This window comes from Ambystoma mexicanum, chromosome 11, assembly GCF_040938575.1.
Source record: "Ambystoma mexicanum isolate Mex_15411 chromosome 11, UKY_AmexF1_1, whole genome shotgun sequence".
In the NCBI taxonomy this organism is placed as follows: Eukaryota; Metazoa; Chordata; class Amphibia; order Caudata; family Ambystomatidae; genus Ambystoma; species Ambystoma mexicanum.
Window position 1 is genome coordinate 17016222 of NC_090934.1, and position 23728 is coordinate 17039949.

At 48.0% G+C, this 23728-nt stretch overlaps 1 protein-coding gene across 5 annotated transcripts in view; it reads left to right on the plus strand.

The window, feature by feature from the left end:
- The first annotated feature begins 1601 nt into the window (after window positions 1-1601).
- PABPC4 (poly(A) binding protein cytoplasmic 4) overlaps window positions 1602-23728 on the plus strand; it is a 164980-nt gene continuing 142853 nt past the window's right edge. Inside the window, exon 1 of one of the 5 annotated variants that reach the window (XM_069622411.1) lies at window positions 1602-2710. In XM_069622411.1, the coding sequence (XP_069478512.1) occupies window positions 2518-2710 (193 nt within the window). In that variant the 5' untranslated portion in view covers window positions 1602-2517. The remainder of the gene's footprint in view (window positions 2711-23728) is intronic. The other 4 variants (XM_069622412.1, XM_069622409.1, XM_069622410.1 and 1 more) reach the window with 4 other exon arrangements.

Below are 23728 nucleotides of genomic sequence, written 5' to 3' on the forward strand. Positions count from 1 at the left end.
CAGCTCTGTGTGATTACCTTCTGTGAAGTTAGGTAATTGAATTTGGTGCTAAGTTACCATTCATAATTATACATTTTTAACATTTGACATAGCTCTAAACTCACCCGCTTTTGGCGGGTGTCACCCGCCTTCAAAGCAGACGAAACACCCGCCAAGTCCCTCATACGCCCATTCACTTCAATGGGGCTCTCACCCGCCAAAAAGAAAATCGGGTGTTTACACCCGCCTAGGTGACAAAAAAGGTTGGGAGCTATGCATTTGAGCATCTTTCCATATTGTGCTGTTTGATGGGTTGTGCGTTTTAGAATGTTGCAATGGTGCCAACAATGTATGTTTTGTATTTTCCTGTGATGTCATCGTTATGGGCATTATTATTCTTGAAATTGCAAAAATCCTTCATTTTTATTCACACAATGTTGGCAAGTATGTATTTGTAGCAAACGTCACCCTCCTTACTATCACTTGCCAAGTCCATTATACGCCCATTCACTTCAAGGGGCTCTCACCACACCCCAATAAAAATCTGGTGTTTTCCCCTGCCTTGATGTCAAAAAAGGTTGAGAGCTATGGAAATCTCCCTCCAATGTGTTCCAGAATGTTTGCATGTATGGGTGTGAGTTCGAGTATATAGTTGCAAAGAGTAACGCACCACACAAACACTAGACCAGTCTGTAAATAATAAAAAAAAATCATAGCTCTCAACTCACACGCTTTTGGCGGGTGTCACCCGCCTTGAAAAGAGTGGACTCACCCGCCAAGCCTCCTGCAGGCCCATTCATTTCAATGGGCCTCTCACCCGCCAAAAACAAAATCGGGTGTTTTCACCCGCTTTTGCGACTCAAATGGTTGAGGGCTATGAAAAAATACATGAGATTCTGTTAAGCTTTGACCATAGTTGTGTTGTTGTTGTCATGTCAATAAAGCATTTTGTATTTGTATCACCGCTGTACTGAGCCCCCCACGCCGCGTGGAGCGCTGTGGGCTCGGTGACCCAAGGTGCCCCTTCTCTCCCCGCAGCAGCTCCTTGTCTTTTCTGCGGCCGGCAGGCAGCGCCTGCGTCTACTCCTCCAGCACTGGGAGGGCGCTGTGGCTGGAGCATTGACATAGAAGACAGACACGGGTGTAATAGCATACGCTAGCGACTCGGGAACTGTAAATGTCGGCCATCTTGACTTTATCATTTCTGGGATCCCGACCGGACGGAGCTTCGACGAATACGTTACCGTCGCGTAGCTTTTTTGTAATCAAGTTCATAATCATTAAGTATTCTGTAAGATTATCATTAAATACACATTTTTTAATATTTTTAAATTATAATATATATCATCATTATTGTCGAAAGATCCCGGGATGGCCAGGCTGCTTGAGGGAGGATTTGTCGTTGATTAATTTGCGTGTCGGATAAGGGCTGAGTCGGCGCCGCTGTGTTGGGATCCGGCCTTGCAGGGCCTGCCAGGCCCCGCTCCCGCTCAAGATGGCCGCCGCCTGCGCCCCGGGCTCCGCAGTCCTCTCTCTGTGTTCACGGCGGGAGGACACTCTATCCCGGCGGCCGCCACTCGTTGCCCGCGCCCTGGCCCCACGCGCCAGGCCCGGCCGTCTATAAAGCGGCCTGCGCCGCCCGCAGCGGCCTCTCCTCTCCTGGCAGCAGCGCGTGCGGGTGACGGGCGCCAGCTCCGGCCCCAAAAACTGAATAAAAAAAACACAAAAAAAAGGAACCGGAAGCCCAAAAAAAGCTGAAAAGGAAAAAAAAAAGAAAAAGAGAAAATAATAAAGAAAAACCCGAAAAAAACGTGAGCAGTGCAATTCCCCCCCCTTGCAAAATAACCAGGCCCCTCCAGTGCCCCCACAGGTGCAGAACTTACACCTGACTGGCTGGGTTCACACCCCAAAGGAAAGCCCCTTTCATAGATGAGTTGCCTGCCCCTCCCCCATCCAAGTTACCTGCTGGTGAACCCCAAAAAGAGCTGCCCATGCCCCTCCTCCTGTATACATCTTACAGTGACCCCTGAAAGCACCCTGAAGTGCCCCCATCCCTGTAGAGAGCTGGGTCCCCCCTCCCTGCTACCCCAAGGGGTCTCCCCCTTTACAAGTCTCAGAGCCAGGTCCCTAAAGGAAGCTGTCAGTGTTGTCACCCCCAGTAGAGCTAGCAGTGATTATACCCCCACCGCCTCTGAAGCACCCCCAGCACTTTACTAACCCCAGTGGAGCCAGTCGCTGAAGTAAGACGATAGATACCCCATCACAAACAAGTCCGCTGGTCGCCACGGCAGGGGCGATTCTATCTAAATTTATTATTAACAGAGTAGATTCTATTTTATTGACAGATTTGCCTTCAGAGAGCCTTTTAATCCCCTTTTACCCTCTCCGTCTCTGGAGGTATTTATTTATTTATTACTCGGGCCCAGCGCCTCTGCACTTTGCTCCACGTTGCCCAAGCCCTGAAGCCAGATCCCTGAGTCCCTCTCTGCCCCTGTTAGTTTTATTTGAGCTGTGATTGCATCTGATTTTGGGTGGAAGATGAATGCACCTGCCAACAGCTACCCCATGGCCTCGCTCTACGTGGGCGACCTGCACCCTGACGTCACAGAGGCTATGCTGTATGAGAAGTTCAGCCCGGCTGGGCCTGTTCTCTCCATCCGCGTCTGCCGTGATATGATCACCCGCAGATCCCTCGGATATGCCTACGTCAACTTCCAGCAGCCCTCTGATGGTGAGTCCCTCCTGACTAATTTCTGCCTGTAGGTCACTGAGTCATGCCTTGCAATTACTGTAGCCTAATCAATGCTTAGGTCAAAGGCCCAAAACCTGCACCTATCCGGGTGTATTGTGCTACCATCCTCATGAGCGTTCACCGTTGACCATGGTGACTAAGGATGATGGGAGTTGTAGTCCAAAACATCTGGACGGCTAAAAGGTGCAGATCCCACGCTTTGATTATCGTGAAGCACCACAGGCTAGAAAACTTCAGGAGAATGCTATGCAGGGTTATAGTTTTAATGACGGTAAAAGATGTTGGCAACGGGAAATAGGCAAAGCAGAATAGTAGTGAGACGTTAAGTTTGGTAATATAATGAAACTTGATAGTTTACTACATCTATGACGTTAAGAAAGGAGTTAAGACGCTCTTTTTTTTAACCTTGATCCAGATTAAGCTTGCTATCACGCCTTCAGTGCTTTGCTAGATTGTTTTTGTGCTTGTTCGTCTTGTCATGTTTAATGTACTCTGTGAGGCCTATGGGCAATTTAACGCGTTATACAAATTAAACGAAATGTGTTTGCAGCCTCTTTGCTCTATAAGAAAAGAACAGGGTTGGAGGGATGTCACTGATATAGATGGGGAGCATGTGCGAAACCAGAGGTGTTAATGATTGCATGCCTGAAGTACCAGAGTCCTGAATGTCGGTATTGTTCTATACAGGGGTGGACTGGGAACAAAAAGATGTCCTGGAAATAATGTCCACAGTGGCCCCATATTACACATTTTCAGCAAGCACAACCCTTTTCCTTTGAGAAATTTGGAAACAAAAGAGGTAACCACACAAAACAGGGCTACCGGGAAAGCTCTAGAGTACTCTATAGTCCAGTCCACCCATGGTTCTATATGGTTTGATGGTGACATTGGGGAATGTGTTTTCATTCCAAAAGGGAGAACCCAAGATCTGAAAATCATTTTACTCCCAACTTCAAAAAAATAGGAAGTAAAATACTCGCACTTCAAAATCTTATCTGGAACCCAGGTGTGAGAGCACACACATTCTTTTTTTTTTTTTTAAACGTGCCTGTCTTGATAGGGTTGCCCCTCAGACACTTAAGGACAGTGGTACGGAGATGCAGGTATGGGTGGGGCAAGATCACTGGAAACTGATGGTGCCAGCTGGCACAGGAAACTGCTAAAACATGTTACAAAAAGCACACAGCATGAGACTTTCGAAAAACTTAACATGCACAGGTTTAAAAGTAAATGTGTAGATACATATTTTTAATTCTGAGACCGTGGTTATATGTGTGTTTTTTAATACCACTGCTGGCCATTCAGTCCTAAAGATATTGCAGCAGTGAACAAAACCACAGTGCCACTTTCTTCATTTTGTATAGTTAGTTTGGAAAGTCTTTCAGTCAAAAAACATTAACAGAAGGACCAAAGTAAAAGTGTGACTTTACCAGCCCCCTTTGGACTCGCTGGGACTTAAGGTAAGGTGTAGATAATTACTGAAGCTTTACCAGCCCCTGTTGTACTATCTGTGATGGTGAGAGTGTTACTTTAATGGAGAAGGCAACAAAGCTGCATTTTTTAAAAGTCAGATCTTGGGGTAACCCACAGTGCTACATAAGTGTGAGAATAATTAGCAAACCTGCTATATTGCATCGATAGTTGGAATGCAATATTGCTTAGTTTATGCATTGCCCTATCCTGACTCCCTCTCCCCCCACTCCATCTCCTTATCTATCTGTCAGCTGATGCCTCTGCCTTTTGCCGTTGACCTTTTCACTTCCTCTCCTCCACCCCCAGGCTTTCCTCTCTGCGCTTCTGTCATCCCATCTCCATAAAAACAGTACTCACTCACATCTCCGCCTCCACTGTACAAGATCTTGTATCCTCACTTAAGTTTCTGCTGCTTTTGACACTGTTGGCCACTCGCATCTCCTCTGTACATTTGGTTCCCTTAACTTTCATGATTACGCCCTGAACTGTAGCGCCTCCTACCGCTTCTAACATTACATTTCGTGGAAGACTTGCCACTTCTTTGCAACCCCCTTAACTGGATTGATATCTCATGGCTCTCTTTTGGTCCTGTGCTGTTTACACTCTAAACATCCTAACTAGGTAGACTCCACCCTCCTGTTTCTTCTATCTCGATTCATTCGCTTAAGGCACACAAACCTTCTCCACACCGGAGCTTTCCTCACATCTCTCCACCATCTGTCTGTGGATGGCACTATCCTTCCTGAAGCAAAACTACTCTTCCAAAACTGAAGTGATCTTCCCTGCATTCCGATATCCCCTTCTCCCTATGGCTATATAGTTTCCACCTGCTCCCCTCTAACCCTCTCCCAAGGCTCACAACCTGGTGGTTCCCTTTGACAGCAACATGACACTCTGAATGTATTTTTGTTTATTTGAAGAACATGGATGTCAATTTCAAACAGAAATGATTTGCAATAACACATTTGCACGTCGGAAGCATTCCCACGAAGGGTGCCTGTACAATACCATAAAGTTGACAACAAGCTGTGAGCCAGTTAAGGACGGTTTAAAAATACTAGGACATATACCAGGGACAAAACAAGCAGAATAAAATGTATATAAGAAAAAAAGTGACTTATAAAGGTAACATTAACCTAAGGGGGGGAAGGCTTGAAACTAAAGAGGGGTATTAACTAAATTATATGATATGATATGGCATTTATAACACACCTAGCAAAACAAGAGTTGATGGCTGGAAGGTTTAGAATAAATCTTGACCTCTGGCATTGCTCTGGGCAACCCTCCAGACCATCGTTCTTCGCCTGCCAAGCCATTACAAAAGGGGAAAAACCATATGCAAATCAGGCTTGGTCCCATCCCCAAAGGGGTAGTCCAGCCCGAACTGCTAGGTCACATCCCTTTTGCACGAGACCACAAGCATCCCCAGACATGTTTCAGCCTTGTTGGGCGTCTTTCTGTGGTACTCTTGTTCAGAGGAGAATTGCCTAGCATTTCGGTGCTGGACTGCCCCAGGGCAGGACAAAGTCTGATATGTTTGGGATATTTCTTCTCTGTGAAAGATAATGAGCTAAAGACTCTGGGTAAGTCTCTCGTAACCAGGACTAATGTCTGGCAGAGGGACTCCCAGGACCCCCCTTGTTAATTTATAACACACCTATACACAGGTGTTTCAAGGCGTGAAAATATAAAAAAAATTAAATGATTGAGCGTTACTGGAGGCAGGGGTGGGGTCAGGTAGGGAGGATGGGGGAGATGGCAGCGGGAGCTCCCTCTTTAGTGAGTATGTGAAGTTTAAGCCGAACTTTGAAGAGATCCAGCATTGGGCTGGCTTTGATTTTTTTGGGGGGGGGCTGTGGGTTACAGTGGTGTGGGGTGTGTAGGGTGAAAGAGCACAAGCAAGAGAAGGCACAAGGAAGGTATGGGACGGTGAGGTTGAGAGGAGGAAGAAGGAATTTGAAAATAGAGCATTTGTGCAAGAAGAGCCAACCAGCATGTTGTCAGTAGATAGAAGTGGGGGAAGATCTGTGTAGGTTGTAGAGAGTGGGTAGCAAACTTGAGGACTTGAGAGAGAAAAGGAGTAGAGAGGAAGGCCAAGGAGTGTGCGTGAGCAGTATCTAGTTTTCTGAGCACAAGAGTGGAGATTAGAGTTTTTTTGAGTGAATAGTAAGAAAAGGAAGAATTTTCGTAATATTGTGGAGGTTAATACAAGAGACAGTGGTAGTGATGAATTGTTGCAGTCGTAGGTTGCTATCAAAGAGGACCCCAAGAATGCGAGCCTTGGGGAGATATGAGAGGGTAGGTTTGCCAATGGAAGCTGGAGAACAGTCTAGCCCAGTTTGCTGATTTCTTTTTTTTTGTTGTCACAAAATACAGCAGCTAAGTTAGGATAAAAGTGTATATGGGGGTTGGGGAACAATTGGAGGGTGGGGGGGTAGTCCCTCCCCATTTTGCGGTAACAAAAGTGGGAAAGTCGGTACAATAAATTAGGCAAAACTGTAGGTCGGTAAAGAAACTTCAGTAATTCTTTATAGAACCGGAAGAACAATGACATCTATTTTTGAAGACTTCTAAAGAAGAGTTTTTGAGGCAGCGTAGAGCCATCCAGTGACGAATTACAGTAAAACAGTCCATTATCTGTTCCGAGAAGGAGGGAAAGGAGAAAAATATTTCAGTGTCATTAGCTAAAAGGTGATGGTAAAAGCCAAAGAATGTGAAACCAACGGTCCCGGAGAATGAGGAGAGAGAGGAGTGTCAAAAGCAGCAGAAAAGTCCAAAAGGATGAGTGGTGTGCACTAGAGGGAATGTCGGAGACATGCATGAGTGCAGCCTCGGTGGAGTATTTCCTACGGAAGATAGATTGAAGTGGATTTCCAAGGCCATTATCCTCAAGGTACGTAGTGATACGATCAAAGATCCACGTACTCAGGGACTTGTGAATAATGGAGAAGAAGAGAAACTGGACGATAATTTGCTAGGACGTTTGGGTCAGCAGAGAGTTTCTTCAATAGGTGTACAAACAGTTACATATTTGAAGGATACAGGGAAGAGTCCATTGGGGGGAGAGAGGTTAAATAGCTTAGTGAGATAGTGTTTGACCGTTTGAGGAGCAAAAGGGTCGATAGGAGTGCAACATTGGTTGGCAGTGTCAAGGATGGGTGCTAATTCAATAGGAGAGGGTTGTGTCAAGATGTGCCCCCCGGGTTTCCCGCATGCCTGTGGTTTTTGTCTTTCATTGAGCCAGGTTGCTCCCGGTGCTGGAATCCACTCCTGTCCTGGGATAGTATGGGAAGGAAGATCGCCCCCAGCCTGAAAATCAGTGACTCAGCCAGGGACAGGGAACCCTCTCCCAACACCACGGAAGGGACCACCCATGTATTAACGTGGTGTCAGGACAGTGAGAAAACTGACGTGGGCGCCCAAAATGAGGAAAAGAAACGGGCAGCTAGGAAAAGGAAATGAAGGAAGTCTGGACCCAGAATGGCAAATGGCCCGAGGGTACCGAGTAGACAGGAGAGTGACCTCAAGGAGAGGGACAAGAAAACCTAGGACGGCAAAAGTCTGGCCAAGAATAAGCAAAGAGAGGCATAAGAACGAAGGGCAGCGTCTATTCCTCAGGACAAGGAAAGTTGCGACGCATGGATGGTAGCACCAATTCCCCTGAAGTATCTCTGCACAGGACCAAGGCTCCATAGCTTTGTTGGGTTGTCCATAGCAACCATGAACAGCGCATGCGCGTAAACCAGCTGCCGGTCCCCCACGCTTTCGGCAAGGTGCAGGCCACCATAAGAAGGGGCCGGCGAGGAGGACTATGCCACAGTGGCCCCCTGTTAGTCAGAATCAGATGCAGTACCCTTTGGGAACACTACACACAATTAATGAACAAGTTCAGCTCCCCTGAAGTGGGAGCAAAATGGCACTTCAGTTACTTTAAAAAGACAAGGTTATAAGAATCAACAGTAGAAATACTTTCATAGGCAGGGTAAAGGGTTTCAGTTCACTAGAACCAGCAATTCAATTCAATAGGCCTGGGCCAAAGTCAATGGTTCAGAATCTTTTATAGGATAGAACAGTTCTGGTAGTAAATGGTCTTTGCCACAGATCTTAGAAGAATTTGGTAAAGTTAGATATTGGTTTAGGGAAGGACAAGCCTTCAAAGTTGTGAAAGTTTCACAAACTTTCACCGCAGCCAAACGGAGTGCTGCACCGCACTTGCACAGTACCTTGTAATTGAAGAAAAGCTGTAGCTGAGGCAGTTGTTTCTGGCAGTTCCTTCAGATCGCGCTGTTCCTGAGCTTCAGTCTTGGGGACAAGAAGGACGACGCCGGGAGGTTCCTGCACTGCCCAGGGAAGAGGCCACAAGCTTGGCAAAACGTTGGTTTAAGGTGTGAGTGCCTTAAAGTCCACAAGCTGGTTTCCTTCCTATTCGGTTTTCAACAGCACTCTGAAGAAAATTCTACCAGGTTGGGGACGGTGTCCAGGTGGCTTACGAGTTGGTTGTTCCCACCAAACTCAAGCCCTTGAAGGGCTTCTCTGTCGATGGAGTTTCAGGCAATTCGGACCTGCAGTAGGGCTTCACCAGTGGACCAGGAGTTGCAGCAGTTGTCTTCCTTCGGTTCTTTCGTTCCAGTGGTCGACTCTGCTTTCCAACTCCCAGAGACCTGCTTTTAAACAGTTTTCCCCCATTCATTCCAGCCTGGCCATCACTCACACAGCAGGGTGGCTGTCCTTGCCGGACAGCCAGCCGGGCAATCACGCCAGCGTGCATTCAGGTCTCCTAGGAGACTTAAGCTCAGGGAGTTTCGGGCACCTCCCTTACATCCTGTCGACCCCAGACACTCAGGCACCAGAGGAGGGCTTCAGCACTGAAGCCCGCCAAAGGCCAACGAACAAAGGGACCAAACCTGAATTGGCACACGGAGACAAACATAAGAAGGACCTTTCCAAAAGAAATGGCGAAAAAAGTTGACTGGAGTCTATTTTTACAGATAGGTCTTGGGCGCCAAATTGGAAAACACGGCTGACCCGATTTTTAGCTACCAGTGTTTGCGGTCGGGAAAAATCATGGTAGTTTGTTTAAAACCACAGCCACCAGCCATTTCAAGTGGGAAAGGGTAACATTTGACTGTTACATGAGTGTTTAGACTCAGGGGAAGCTAGGCAACCCCTCGAGCACTCTATAGGAAGATATGGTGTGCTGGGTCTGTACATTTAAAAAGACTAGTAAAGTCAATTTAGCTTTACATGTTCTGGGAGACAGTAGTCAGTCCCATAGAAGGTATTTAAACCTTGGGGAGTCTGAAATACACCTCTGTGCCACTGCACTAAGGGTGCTGTGTGACACTGATGCCTATGGAGTTGTTTTAAAACTCCATATCCAAAGAACACAAAAGTAAAACCTACTGAAAATGAAAAGTTCAAAGTCCCAAAATATAGCAAAATAGCTGGAGGGCTCTAAGGTAGAGGGAATTTAGCACTTGTGTGAGAATTCTTCCTAACACCCCCGAAGGAGGTGATCCCCCAAACGCCAGCGGGTCCTCCCCTTCACCCCTGCCCCCCACCCTCACGGCCGTAAGGAGCACCTGGCTTCCAAGGGCAACGCAGGAAAAAATTACGTACCAAACAGGGGGCATGCACAACAGAATCAGGTTCCCAGGAGTTGTCACATGCAGCATATCATTTTCAGGAGACGAGGAAGGATACAGGAATAAAAAATATCAGCTACTTTGTAGTCAGGGCAGCCAGACAGCAAAACCGAACCAGAAAGGGGTGAAGAATGATGACACAGATCTGGCTGATGTGGTTTCAGCAGGGAAACATGACAAATGGGATGGATCTTCCAAGCCGGAGGCAGGGCAAGATGAAAACCCACAGATGGAATCTGCCGAGAAATCCAAAAGGGACCAACAAAACGAGAGGCAAGTTTACGAAGAATGTTCCGCAAAGGTACATTTTTATTGGAGATCCCATGGATTATAGAGAGGTTCTGGTGAACGATGCTTGTCAGCAGCTGTCTTGAGCAGGACTTTGTAATCCATGAGATGGCTAGACACTGTGCAATGTATTTCCTGTAGACGAAGGACCAGTTTGTTGCTAGACACCACCGGACCGAGAATTACAGCTTGCATGGGCCGGACTAACTCCGGTTGCAGTATGAGCAGTATGGTTGTAGGCCATCTCCGCCATGAGTAGATGGGAACTCCAGTCAGTTTGCATACCACTCTTGAAACATCGCAGATATTGTTCAAGAGACTGATTGGTCAGTTCAGTTTGACTATTGGTCTGCGGGCTGTATCCTGAACTGAAAGCAGTAGTGACCCAGATGAGTCTGCATAATGCGTTGCAAAAGCGGGATGTAAACTGGGATCCCCGGTCGGAAATGATCTTAGAGGGAAGACCATTTAAACAAAATATATGAGATAAAAACACCTTCGCCATGTGTGTAGCTGTAGGAAGGCCAGGTAGTGGCACAAAATGGGCCATTTTGGAGAAACAGTCCACAACAACAAAAATGGATGTGAATCCATTGGACCATGGAAGATCAAATCAGCAGAAATAGTGTGCCATGGGCGCGAAGTGGTACCTCCAGAGGATTCAAAAGTCCCACCAGTCGTTTATGCACTGTCTTGGATTAGGCACATAACGAACAGGAAATCCTCAGACGTGGCCACCAGAACTGGCACTGGATCAATTCCATAGTGGCCCGTTCCCTTCTGTGTCCTGCCAGCCAGGAATCATGCAGTTGGGACAGTACCAGTTGTTGCAGGACAGGTGTTGGGTCATGCACGCTTTCATTGCGAAGCAGGAATCCTTCCCATGTGCTGGTGTCTTTACCATGAAGAAGATCGGAGGATCATGCGCAGTCGCCTCTCTGATTTGATCCAACAAAGACTGTACGGCGGCACGGAAATGTTTTACAGGGGACAGCACAAACCATGGGGATTCCCCCCTCTCATCGACCTGCAAGGAACGAGACAAGACATCAGCCTTTCTGTTCTGTGTTCCTGTGATCAACGTAACAAAGAAATTGTACTGAAGGAAAAAGAATGCCCACCCCAACTGCCTACTGTTCTTGCATTGCTGGGTGCGAAGGAACTGTAGATTCCGATGGTCAGTCCGGACTTCCGCAATAAACAGACCTCTTAGCAGATGTTGACGTCATTCCTCTAAGGGAGCTTTGCTGGAAAACAGCACGTTTTCGATTATGGAATTGTTCTGTTCACTGCCTGACAATTTCCGCGAGTAATAGTCTACTGGCAATTCAGTGTGAGACTGGGGATCCGTCTGGAGAAGGACAGCAGCCAAAGCTTGATCTGAATCATCGGCTTTGACCTTAAACGGTAAGGTCCTATCAGGGTCCCGTAACACAGGAGCTGTAGCGAAAACTTTCTGTAGGGTACGAAAAGCATTTGTCGCCTGCTCTGTCCATTGGAAGGGTCGTTTGGTACTCAGCAAGTAAGTGAGGTCCTGAGTTACCTGGGCAAAGTTTGAGATGAAACACCTGGAGTAATTTGCAAATCCCAAGAAGCGCTGCAGAGACTTCAGATCGTGTGGAGGTTTCCATTGCAGGATTGCCTGTACCTTCTTAGGATCCATATGAACCCCCTGAGGACTGATCACATAACCTAGGAACTTCAACAGGGTCACATGGAATTGGCATTTTCCCAATTTAGCAAACAAATGGTTCTGACGTAGTCTGTGTAACACTTCCCGAACATGGTCAATATGTTCACCTTGACTAGTAGAAAAAAAACAGGCTATCATCAAGGTATACCCACATGGAAAGACCAATGAGATTGAAGAATATGGAATCCATGAATCGCTGGAAAACTGCCGGGGCATTGCGTCACTGAAAAGGGGTGACCATATATTCATAATATGCGAACAGTGTTTTAAATGCGGTCTTCCACTCATGGCCTGGGCGAATACGGACCAAATGGTATGCCCCACGCCGATCGAGCTTGGTGGAAATGTTAGCTTCCTGTAAGGACTCCAATATGTCCTTAACTAAAGGCAGAGGATAACGGTCTTTTATTGTGATTTCATTCAAAAGGCGATAATCAATACATGGTCGGAGACTGTATTCTTTTTCAGGGACGAAGAACAAAGCTGACCCGACGGGGGATTTGAAAGGTATGATGTATCTGTGTGCCAAGCAGTCTGCAAGATATTTTTTCAATTCAATTTTCTTGCCCGCTGTGAACAAGTATATACGGCAGTTAGGCAACCTAGAATCGGGAACCATGTTAATATCACAATTAAAGCTCTGATTAGGTGTTAATTATGTCCTTGCTGGTTCCTAGAAAATGTCCGGATACTGGTGGTATTCAGTAGGTAATGACTAACAGGATATTGGTTGTATGGCAGATGCAGCTATTCCCTCTATTCCAGGTATTTGTTCTATTGTTTGTTGAAGCATGGAGCAACAATGCACAGTGCAGTAGACGGGTGGGGGGGAGGGGGTAGCTAAAAACGTCTGTGGTCCAGTTAATTGCTGGGTTGTGTGCCATGAGCCACGGTATTACCAATACCACCGGATACGCAGGCGAAGCAATGACGTCTTCAGTATGTTGGCTGACAGAGACACACATGGGGCTGGTATGATCCTTTACGACTCCCGAAGACAAAGGCGTTCCATCGATAATGTTAATGTTAAAGGATATTTGTACCGCGCACTATCACCACCGGAGTGTTCCACTGGTGCTCTGGCGGCTCTGAAAAGGGAAGGGTGGGGGGCGGGGGGTGAGTTAGTGGGAGTAAGCGGGAAAAGTGCAAGAGAGTATTTATGTGCTTTTGGCAACCTCAACCCGGTAAGCACCATTTGCTGGGCTTGGGGTGTTTTCTGGTCAGTAGCCGTCGTGTGCTGTTGTGCAAGTCTATGTGTGGTTTGTTTTGTTCTTGCAGTGTAGTGAAGTTTGTGTGGATTGTTGTGTTATAGAGTTGTGGTTGTATTTGGTTAGAGTTTGAGAGGTGTATGCAGAGAGGTGAAATTGTTAGTAGATTGGTTAATTGGCATTGCAGCCTGGAAGCAAGTCGCTAAACTTCCATATTCCCTCCAGGTGGGGCGCGCAAGCATCTCCGCGCCTCCATCCAGATCCGGCACCGGCCGACACCCGCAGTCCCTTCCACACATGACGCCCACCCATATTCAGAACCGTGTCCAATTTCGGCCCCCGCCCACCTCCGTCAAACCTGTCTCTATGCTGGGCAAGCAAGCTTTCGTGAGTTCATCCAAATCTGACCCTGAATAGCATTCTCAATCTAGTCCATACGCGGCATTGGTCAAAGCAACGCTACTCCATCCAGGTGTGGCAGTGGTGGGTACTCAGGGTGTTAACCAGCTGCTCCCGCATGCTATCGCTAATAGCCCCTTTGAAGTGTGGAGCATGCCAACACTTGCAGCTACTTCTAGGCGCTGCCTGTCATCATTCACAACTCCGTCTGGGCCCGGCGCATGCTTATGTCCACATCTCAGTTCAAGTGTGGCAACTGCTAACATTCACACAACTCTATCCAAGTAAGGCACCTGGTAGTGTTTATGGGGTGGGTGAAGTTGTTGGATGGAGTTGGGCAGGGATGCTAATTTCTGTCCTTATGGGGTGTGGCTTGTGTCCTATTTGACCTAACGTCATCTCTCTTGTTATTGTCAGAATTTCCCTTAGCCGGTTCTGGGTGTTGTCAGTCTCATCCTGAGTTCTGTCATCCTGTTCATTGTGTTTCGTGTTTGATTGATTAATTGTTTCAATTTGAATCTGCAGTGTTAAAGAGCCAGGTTTTTAGTAGTTTTCTGAATTGCAGGTGGTCTTTGGTGTATCTTATCTCTTTCGGGATGTTCCAGGTTTTTGCGGCTAGGTGGGAGAAGGAGGATCCCCCTAGTTTTTTCTTGAGGTATGGTTTTGGTTCCAGGCAGATTTCGTTGCTTGAGCTGAGGAGCCTGGTTGGCTTGTAGATTGTTATTTTCTTTTGTAGGAATTCAGCTCCCTGTCCGCTGATTGCCCTGCGTGTTATGCACATTGTTTGAAGGTGATGCAATGTTTGACTGGGAGCCAGTCTAGTATTTCTAATGCTGGAGTGATGTGGTCTCTTCTGGATAGTCTGAGGAGGAGTCTGGCTGCTGCATTTTGGATGCGTTGTAATTTCTTCAGGAGGTATTGTGGCATCCCGAGGTAAAGGCTGTTTGCGTAGTCGATACTTGACATGATGAGGGCGACGATTGTGGGTTTTGTGGGTGAAGTAGAGGAAAGGTAGAATTCTTCTTGTTGTGTAAAGGAGGAAGAAGCATTTCTTGATTATTGCATTTATTTGTGGTTCTAAGGTTAGGGAGTTGTCCATCAGGACTCCCAGATTTCCGCTGGCCAGGGAATGTAGGTGCTGTTCTTTGGATCTTTGGATATCTGGCTGCTTCTCTATTGACTCTCCAGCTCTCCTCACTAAGTCTGGTAGGAAGAAGTTTAAAAAGGACATCCTGGTCTCCAACCCAGGCCTCCCTATCGCCGACACCTACATCAGTGCCTCCTCCAAGGAAACTCTCACCGACATCCTCTTTGTCGTTCGTTCACCAGATCTATGGACCCCTCATATGGTCTCTGTGCTCTCTCCTTTCTCTTCTCCCATTAATGGTGGCACCCGTTGGGACGCCCTCCTGGCCTCCTTCCTATCCTCTAAAGTCATCATTAATGTCTACACTACACTAATGGGACCATCTTCGTCCAAGGCCCTCAGGCCAACCTTCATCTCTTTGATAGACGCTTTCCGCGCCTCATCAACTTCTTTTCTTCTCCTGCTGTCCCCTCTACTCTTCCCTTGGCTACCTTGCCTTCCCCCTCCCTCTCTGCCCCCTCTCGGGCGCTCTTGGCCCTCTTCCTGCTCCTACCTGCATGGCAAAAAACCTCGGGGTCATCTTCGACTCCACACTCTCCTTCTCTCCTCACATCTCTGACGTCTCTAAGAAGTCACACTACCAGCTACACCTCCCCAGAGGTATCCTTCCTTTTCTCTCCTTCCCCCAGAAGCTCACTGTCTCCAGAGCTCTGGTTCTCTCTAGGCTGGACTACTGTAACAGCCTCTATCTAAATCTTCCTGCTTCTACTCTCCGCCCTTTGCAACTCATCCAGAACAGGACTGTGAGACTTGTCCGTGGCCTCAAGCCCAGGGACCGTATCTCTCCAGGACTGAAATCACTACACTGGCTCCCAGTGGCTGCAAGTATTAAGTTCAAAACCCTCTGCATTGTCCACAAGGCCTTCTGGGGCCTTGGGCCGAAATACCTTCAACTCTCTCTTCCTAAATATCTTCCTTCTCGAGCCCTTCGCTCATCCATCTCCAACTACCTCAGGGTCAGCCGCTTCTCCAAGCAACGAGCTGGTGATAGATCTCTCGCCGCAGCAGGGGCCTCCCTCTGGAACAGCCTTCCTGCCTCCCTGAAACTAAACTTGAGGAGAACCATCTCCGGTTCCGGAAGCACCTCAAAACCTTCCTCTTTGCCTCCGCTTTCTCTCCCTCTCTCCCCTGCTAAAATCACTGAACCTGCACTAAATCTGCAACTGGGCCACTCACCGATCTCATGTCCTGGCCCAGCCACTCTTCCTTGCACTGCCTACATGCACTACGGGACTGTCTCTGTATCCTACAGCCCCTCCTCCCAGCACTTAGCTTTGCACTTGCCACCAGCTGGCCCTATTATTTATCTCGTATTCTATTAACCATGTACCGCACTTTCCTTGCACTTGCCACCAGCTGGCCCTATTATTTATCTTGTATTCTACTAACCATGTACTGCACTTCCCCTCTCCCCTTCCCCTGCACTTTTTCCCAGTCCCCCTACCCTTGCACTTGCGCGATCTGAATGACACCTGGCCTAGTAGGATAGTTGTCTGTCTCCCTTTGTCCCCCCCCCTGCCTCGTCGCGCCTTGAAACTCTTGTCTAGGCGCGTTACAAATACCATATCATATCATATCTCTACACTTCCGCAGGGCTTACCTCTGATCTGTTCCCCTCCCCGGAAGTCCTTCAAGGAGGGCAACCTTCTCCACATTGCCACTCTAAACTCCCGGTCCGCTGTCAAACATTCCTCTGACATCTGCCGCCTTCTTGAAGAACTTGAGCTTGATGTCCTCGGTCTCACTGAGACATGGCTTACGGCCAGCTCCGTCACCAGCTGTGACATGCTCCTACCTGATGGCTACAAGATCCTCTCCGTGCCCAGGCCCAACCGCTCTGGTGGGGGCATAGCCCTTATCTTCCCTGAGTGGGTTCCATGTCTCGTTACTCCTACTCAGGCCTACTCCTCCTTGAATGCCTCGTCTGCAGGCTCTCTCTCTCCCCTAGCCATTCTCTTACCGTGGCTACTATCTATCGGCCACCTGGTCAGATTTCTTCCTTCCTTTCGGAGTGGGCAGACCTGTCCTCCTCACTCCTGGCCTCAACCACTCAACTCCTCCTTCTTGGAGACTTCAACATCCACCTGGATGCCGCCTGTCCCCCCTCTGGACTCTTTCGCGACCTCTTTGACTCTCTCTCACTCTCCATTCTCCCCTCTGGCCCGACTCATTCTGCAGGACACACTCTTGATGTTCTGATCTCTTCTGACCTTTCCCTCTCTCTACTCCTCTCTCCTGGAGTGATCACTTTCTCCTTTCCTCCCACCTCACCCTCCCTACCCCGCAGGCCAAGCCACCTCGGTCACTGCCACCCACCTTCTCGGTCATCCGACCCATGAAACGCGTGTCAGTTGAGGCTTTCGCCACCACCTTCTCGTCCCCTCCTCCCCCTCTGGCTGACTCTCACCCTGACACAGCCCTCTCCACGCTCCACTCTTCTATATCTGATACTCTTGATATCCTTGCCCCTGTCATGAGAATCCGCCTGAAGCCCTAAGCTAAGTGCAACTCCTGGTATGACTCAGAACTCGTCACCCTAAAACGCAGGTGTAGGATGGCCGAGAGGAAATGGCGTGCTTCAAGTTCATCCTCTGACAAACTGGCCTGCCGCCTGCTGCAAAGGCAATACCGGCTCTCCGTCCTTACCAAGAAGAGAGCTCATATCCAAGCCGGCGTCTCTGCGGCATCTAACAACTCGGCTGAACTCTTTAAAATCTGCAAGGAACTGGCCAATCCTGCCGCAGTCTCTACCTCTCCTGTCCCTTCCCAGGCCCTCTGCACGGGCTTCTCACTTCATTTCTAAAACCTAGGACATCCTGTCCTCACTCTCCTCCTCTCACCTCCCCCCCTCTACTCCCTGCTCTTCTTCTGGCCCTTCCTCAGCCACCCCTCCTCCCTCCTTCTCTCCCTTTCCCCTTTTCTCTGCAGACAATGTTTCTAGACAAGTCCGATCTATGAAAGTCTTGTCGAAACAGGTTCACCCCTGCTCCTCCAAAACTATCAAGGACCAAATAGACTCCCTGGCTCCTGTTCTGGAGCCAGGGAGTCGATTTGGTCCTTGATAGTCCTTCGCCACTGAAGTCTTCCCTTCCGCCCCGAGGCACTCCCTTGTGCACCCTCTTCTAAAGAAACCCTCTGCAGACCCCTCCTGCCCGGCTAACTATCACCATCACTCCCTTCCTGGGCAAGCTCCTGGAGAAACTGGACATCTCCCAGCTTAATCTCCACACTGAATCTGTTGGTTGTCTTCATGACCATCAGTCTGGCTTCAGAGCTGCCAGAAGCACGGAAACTGCTCTCCTGAAGATCCGTGAAGACCTGCTCAACAACCTTAACTCTAACACCCCTTGCGTTCTCATCTTGCTTGACCTCTCTTCTGCTTTTGACACTGTCAACCATGCCATCCTGCTCAACCGTCTCTGTGATAACCTAGGTATCACTGGTCAGGCTCTGGCGTAGTTGACTTCTTTCCTCTCTAACAGACCCTCCCAGGTCCAACTGGGGTCCTTCCTCTCTGACATCTTTTTCTCCACCTGTAGTGTCCCCCAGGGATCTAACCTCTCTCCCTGGCTTTTCAACCAATACCTGGCACTCCTTGCCCACCGCATCACTGCTCTCTGTCCCAACTTTCAGTGCTATGCGGATGATACCCAGCTCATTTTCAGGCTACCTGCGGCCTCCTCCTCTCCTTCCCTCATCTCTGACTGTCTGTCTGCCATCCAGGAGTGGTGTGCTGCCAACAACCTCTGCCTTAATGCCAGTAAGACTGAGATTCTACTCATCGGCACAACCACTCCCTCCTTCCCTGCAGCTCTCTGGCCGGCCTCTCTTGGCCATCTTCCTACTCCCACCTGCAAGGCTAAAAACCTTGGGGTCATCTTTGACTCTGCTCTCTCCTTCTCCCCTCACATCTCTGGTGTCTCTAAGAAGTCACACTACCAGCTGCACCTCCTCAGAGGTATTCTCCAGAGCCCTGGTCCTCTCTAAGCTGGACTATTGTAACAGCCTCTATCTAAATCTGCCTGCCTCTACTCTCCGCCCTCTGCAATTTATCCAGAACAGGACTGCGAGACTTGTCCTTGGCCTCAAGCCCAGGGATCATATCTCTCCAGGACTGAAATCTCTGCACTGGCTCCCAGTGGCTGCGAGGATTAAGTTCAAAACCCTCTGCATTGTACACAAGGCCTTCTGGGGCCTAGGGCCGCAATACCTTCAACTCTCTCTTCCTAAATATCTTCCTTCTCGAGCTCTTCGCTCATCCGCCTCCAACTCCCTCACTGCCAGTCGCTTCTCCAAGCAACGAGTTGGTGGCAGATAACTCTCGTCGGCTGGGGCCTCTCTCTGGAACAGCCTTCCTGCCTCCCTGAAACTCGAGGAGAACCATCTCCGGTTCCGGAAGCACCTCAAAGCCTTCCTCTTTGCCTCTGCTTTCTCTCCCCCTCTCCCCTGCTGATTTCCTGACTAAAACTGCTCGGGTTAAGTGGCCACCCTTTCTGATCTCTGGCTCAGGCCCCATCAATTTCCCACTTGCACTGCCTCCCTGGCAACCGCTGCACCTGGGGACCGTTGTTCTGGCGCGTTATAAAAACCATATCATATCATCATGATTTCTGTCTTTCCTGGGTTGATTTTCAAGGACTTCTTTTAGACACTCAATTAGGGTTCAGTGATCGGCTTGAGTGTCTTTGGTTTTGTAGATGATTTGAGTGTCGTCTGCGTAGTTGTAGCATGTAATTTTGTATTTTTTGAAGATTCTGCTGACTGGAGTCTGGTAGATGTTAAAGTGATAGTGAGGATCCTTGCGGTACTCCACAGTCGTTAACTCGTGGGGTAGATTGGAAGGGTTTTATCCATACGGTTTCTGTCCTGTCTGCTAGGAATGATTTAATCCAGAGTAATGCCATGTCCGTTATCCCTATGTCTTCCAATCTTTTGGTTAGGGTATCATGGCTAACTGTGTCGAAGGCTGCAGAGAGGTCGAGAAGAATCAGAGATGAGGTTGTGTTGGATTCTGCGTTTGTTTTTAGGTCGTCCCAGATGGATAGTAGTGCCAATTCTGTACCTCCTGCGGGTCTGAAACCGACTTGTGCTTGGTCTAGCAGTTGGTGTTTTTCTACAGGTTCTTGGGTTCATTTGTATACTTAAGTTTCTAGGCGTTTTGCCGGGTATGGAATGTTTGAAATTGGTGTGTAGTTGAAGAGGTCTTCCACGTCCTGAATATTGGTCCTGAATGTTTTGGTTTTCCTAGGTATCTCGTTCAATCGTACAAAGGATTCATCGATGTAGTTTCCTGATGCCCCACAATCCAAAAGAGCCGGTACAACTAGGATTTTTTCTTTTTGTCCATATTCCCATGCCAGACTGACCTCCAAAATAAACAACGGATCAGGAGGCATTAAACATTCAGTTTCTTCGGGAAGTTTATTCTTTGGTAAGATGGGACCCACCGTTTGCTTCCCTTCAAAGTGTAGGCCCATCAGTTTTCCTTCGGCTTAACTGGGCATACAGGGCAAGTGTCCAAGAAATGGCCAGAGGCCCTACAATACAAACACAGACGGTTGGTCCTATGCCAACGGCGCTCAGCCTCAGATAACGGACCTCTCACGGTTCAGTTGAGTGCCCCCCCGAATGTTGTTGAAGGCCCCATAGGCGGTAGGGTCATGTTGGGACTACTCCGGTCTGTTCTTTGGCATTCCGCTCTTCTTTCGGTGAGACAATGGTCAATCTGAATGACGTGCTTGATCACTCCCTGTAAAGTCATCTCTTCGGGAACATGTACCAGCTTATCTTTGAATTCCTCCAGCAACCCTTTGCAGAACAGGGTGAGCTGAGTTACCTCAGTCTATAGGGATCGGATGGTTAACAGCTTAAAACGGCCAATATACGCAACTAGATCCTTGGACCCTTGTTGCAATTTCGACAGTTGGTTCTGAGCTGAAGCCGCTTGGTTAGGTGTTTTGAAAACATCAAAAAAGGCTTTCTCAAAACCTGCAAAGTCGTCCAATAGAGGGCCTTGGGAGGATACGAAAGGTAGTGCCATGCTATGGCATTGCCAGACAGACTGATGATGTATCCTATTTTGGTTTTATCGGTTGCAAAATGGGTTGGACGTGGCATAAACTGAATGGTGCAGTGATTGCAGAATTTGGTTAGTTTTCTGGGTTCTCCATCATACTTCAGTGTACTGGTATGTCGTACTGCTGACTCAGTTAAGGCTGCTGAGGTGTTGGTTGCGAGGACATTCTTCCACTGGGCATTCTCAGCTCGCAAACTGGTGACTTAAGAGCGTACAGCCTGTAGTTCGTTCCTGGGTTCTTGCAAGGCTTCCATGTCTGACTCCAATGGGTCGGTAAGGCGTCGCAATCTGTCAAGATATGCCCCCCACTCCCGGGTTTCCCGCATACCTGTGGTTTTTGTCTTTCATCGATCCAGGTTCCTTCCGGTGATGTTGTCCACTCCGGTCCTGGGATAGTATGGGAAGGAAGCTTGCACCCAGTCCAAGAATCAGTGACTCAGCCAGAGCCCTCTCCCAACACCACGGAAGGGCCCACCCACATATTAACATGGTGTCGGTCAGGACAGTGCAAGCACTGACGTGGGCGCCCAGGATAAGAAAACAGGCAGCTAGGAAAATGAAAGTAAGGAAGACTGGACCCAGAGTTGGCAACAGGTCCGAGGTTACGGAGTAGACGGGAGAGTGACCTCAAGGAGAGGGACAAGAAAACCCTGGAAGGCAAAGGGTTAGCCAAGAATAAGCAGAGAGAGGCACAAGAACGAAAGGCAGCATCTATTCTTCAGGACAAGGAAAGTTGCGACGCACGGATGGTAGCATCAATTCCCTTTAATTATCTCTGCATGGGAATGAGGCGCCATAGCTTCGGGTTGCCCATAGTAACCATGAACCACGCACGCGCTGAAACCGTCCACCGGTCCCATGCACGTGTTTGGCAAGATGGCGGCCCCCATGAGAAGGGTCCGGCAAAGAGGATTGCGCCGCAGCGGCCCCCAAACACCAGCAGATCATCGGGTGGTGAGAAGCAGTAAAGCTTAGAAGCGGTAGAGGGTGAGAGGTGGTGGGCAGAAGGAAGGTTGGGGAGTGAGAGAGAGGAGGGCTATGAGAGTCCGATTTTAGAGGAAAATTCGTATTGTAGAGCGTGATGAAGATGATGGCAGAGAAATGGTGAGGATATGTGAGCTATGGGAAGGTATGCCTGAGGATGCATAGATGGAAGAAACAGGTTCTGGATGCGGAGTTGATGTGTTTGGAGAGGGATAGATTTGTATCCATTGTGCATCTGAGGTTTTTCACTGAGGTTGAGGTTGCCGGTGGGGGGCCTAGGGATTGAGGTTGGGGAAGGAGCGATGTTTTCCTGCATACTAGGATTTCCGTTTTCCCTGGATTGAGGATGAGGTGGTTGGCCGTCATCCAGTAGTCAATATCCGAGAGTTATGATATCAGATCTGGATGGTTGGAACCTGGTGGTTTTGTGATTTTAAGGATGATCTGTGTGTCGTCTGCGTAAGTTCTAGTAGGTGAGATTGTGGGCGCGGATGAGTGTGGGTAGAGGGTTTAGATTGATGTTGAAGAGGAGGGGCGATAGTGATGCTCCTTGTGGGACCCATTTTGTTACTGGTCGTGAGGTGGAGGTGACGGATGGAAGATCATGATTTGTGAGCGATTCTCAATCTTTGTGCCAGAAGTACGGAACGTAAATAAGGCATCAGAAGTAATCTCCCTTGTCTCAGTAGTTGTGACAGGTACCAAGTGTGGAGATTACATCACAAGTGATTTTAATCTTCTCAGTTGTTGTGTTAAAGAGATTAAAAGAGAAGAGTGTATCAGGAGCTTTCTCCCTCAACACTCTTAACTTCAAGAGGGACATTAAGGCTGGAGAATACCATGAGAAATTTCCTTTGTCAGAGTGTTAGAAGGTACCAACGAGACTGTGGGAACAGTTCCACTTGCTCTTAACAACACAAAGAAGATAAAGAATGGCAAGAAATAACACATTGTAAGATGCAAGTCCTTTTTCTTAGCCCATTGTGTATACTGGTGTTATTTATCACTCGCATAAATAATACATATCATTTAGATTAGTTATTCACTCTGAATTGCTGATTTTTACACTTCATGAAGGTAGAGTTTACTAGCATGTGGCCAATCAACATCATCCACTGTATACACACACACTTGTGTATAGGCGCGTCATAAATGCCATATCATATATCCGTGTGTGTCTTTCTGCCAAATACTTTGAAGTGTAAATATGAACAATAGACGGCACATGCCGACACCTGAAAGGCTCATCACCGTAAGCCTTTCTGTGGGCAGCTGTACCCAGCATGAATACCAAGTGATTCACAGTCAGTTTCTAATGTGAGGGTTGCAGAGAGAGACCTGGCACCGGAACTTAATGGCACGTGTTGAAGGGGCAGAGTCACGTTTTGACCTTTCGAAGCTCCGGGTTCTAAATAGAGGGGAGCTGAGAGCTATTTAGGCTCTTGCTTGTAGTCTAGAGGACCCTGGTTAGCTTGACACCAACAGCTACCAGGGGCTATTTTTGGCTCCCCCGGCCAACTGATGCTGAGCAAGCACACCTGTGTGGCATTTGTGACAGTCTATAAATAAGCATTAGGATACATCTATTCAACATTTAAAGCATAAGAGGTCATAAATAATAGACAAAGAGATTGGTTTATGTCTTACGTGTAAGTTAGATTTGCAGTTTTTAGCTGATAGGTCCATGTCCCTCAGTGGTAGCTCCTGGTCACTGGGTAATGCTTGATATACAGGAACTGCTTTTAGTTCCGGCTTACCGAATCTTAAATTCGATCCCTGAAACATCCTCTGTCACATACTACTTATTTGTGTGCATTCAATCTGACCAGAATCGGTTCATAATGTGTCTTTTTCCTCAAGTCAGTCGAACCCAAGGTTATAGGCGCAGACTGTCTGGTTGTAAAGTCAATGGATTTACCGTTAAACCATACCTCCGGCACTGTATTTAATGTGTAATTTTGCACTGGCCACTGGTATTCAATTTCTATCCAAATGATGACAAATTTGAAATATAAACAGTTTTAGTCAAATATTGTATTCAGGTTTAGAACCTGAATCTTCTGTTTTCAGAATTAGCAATTTTG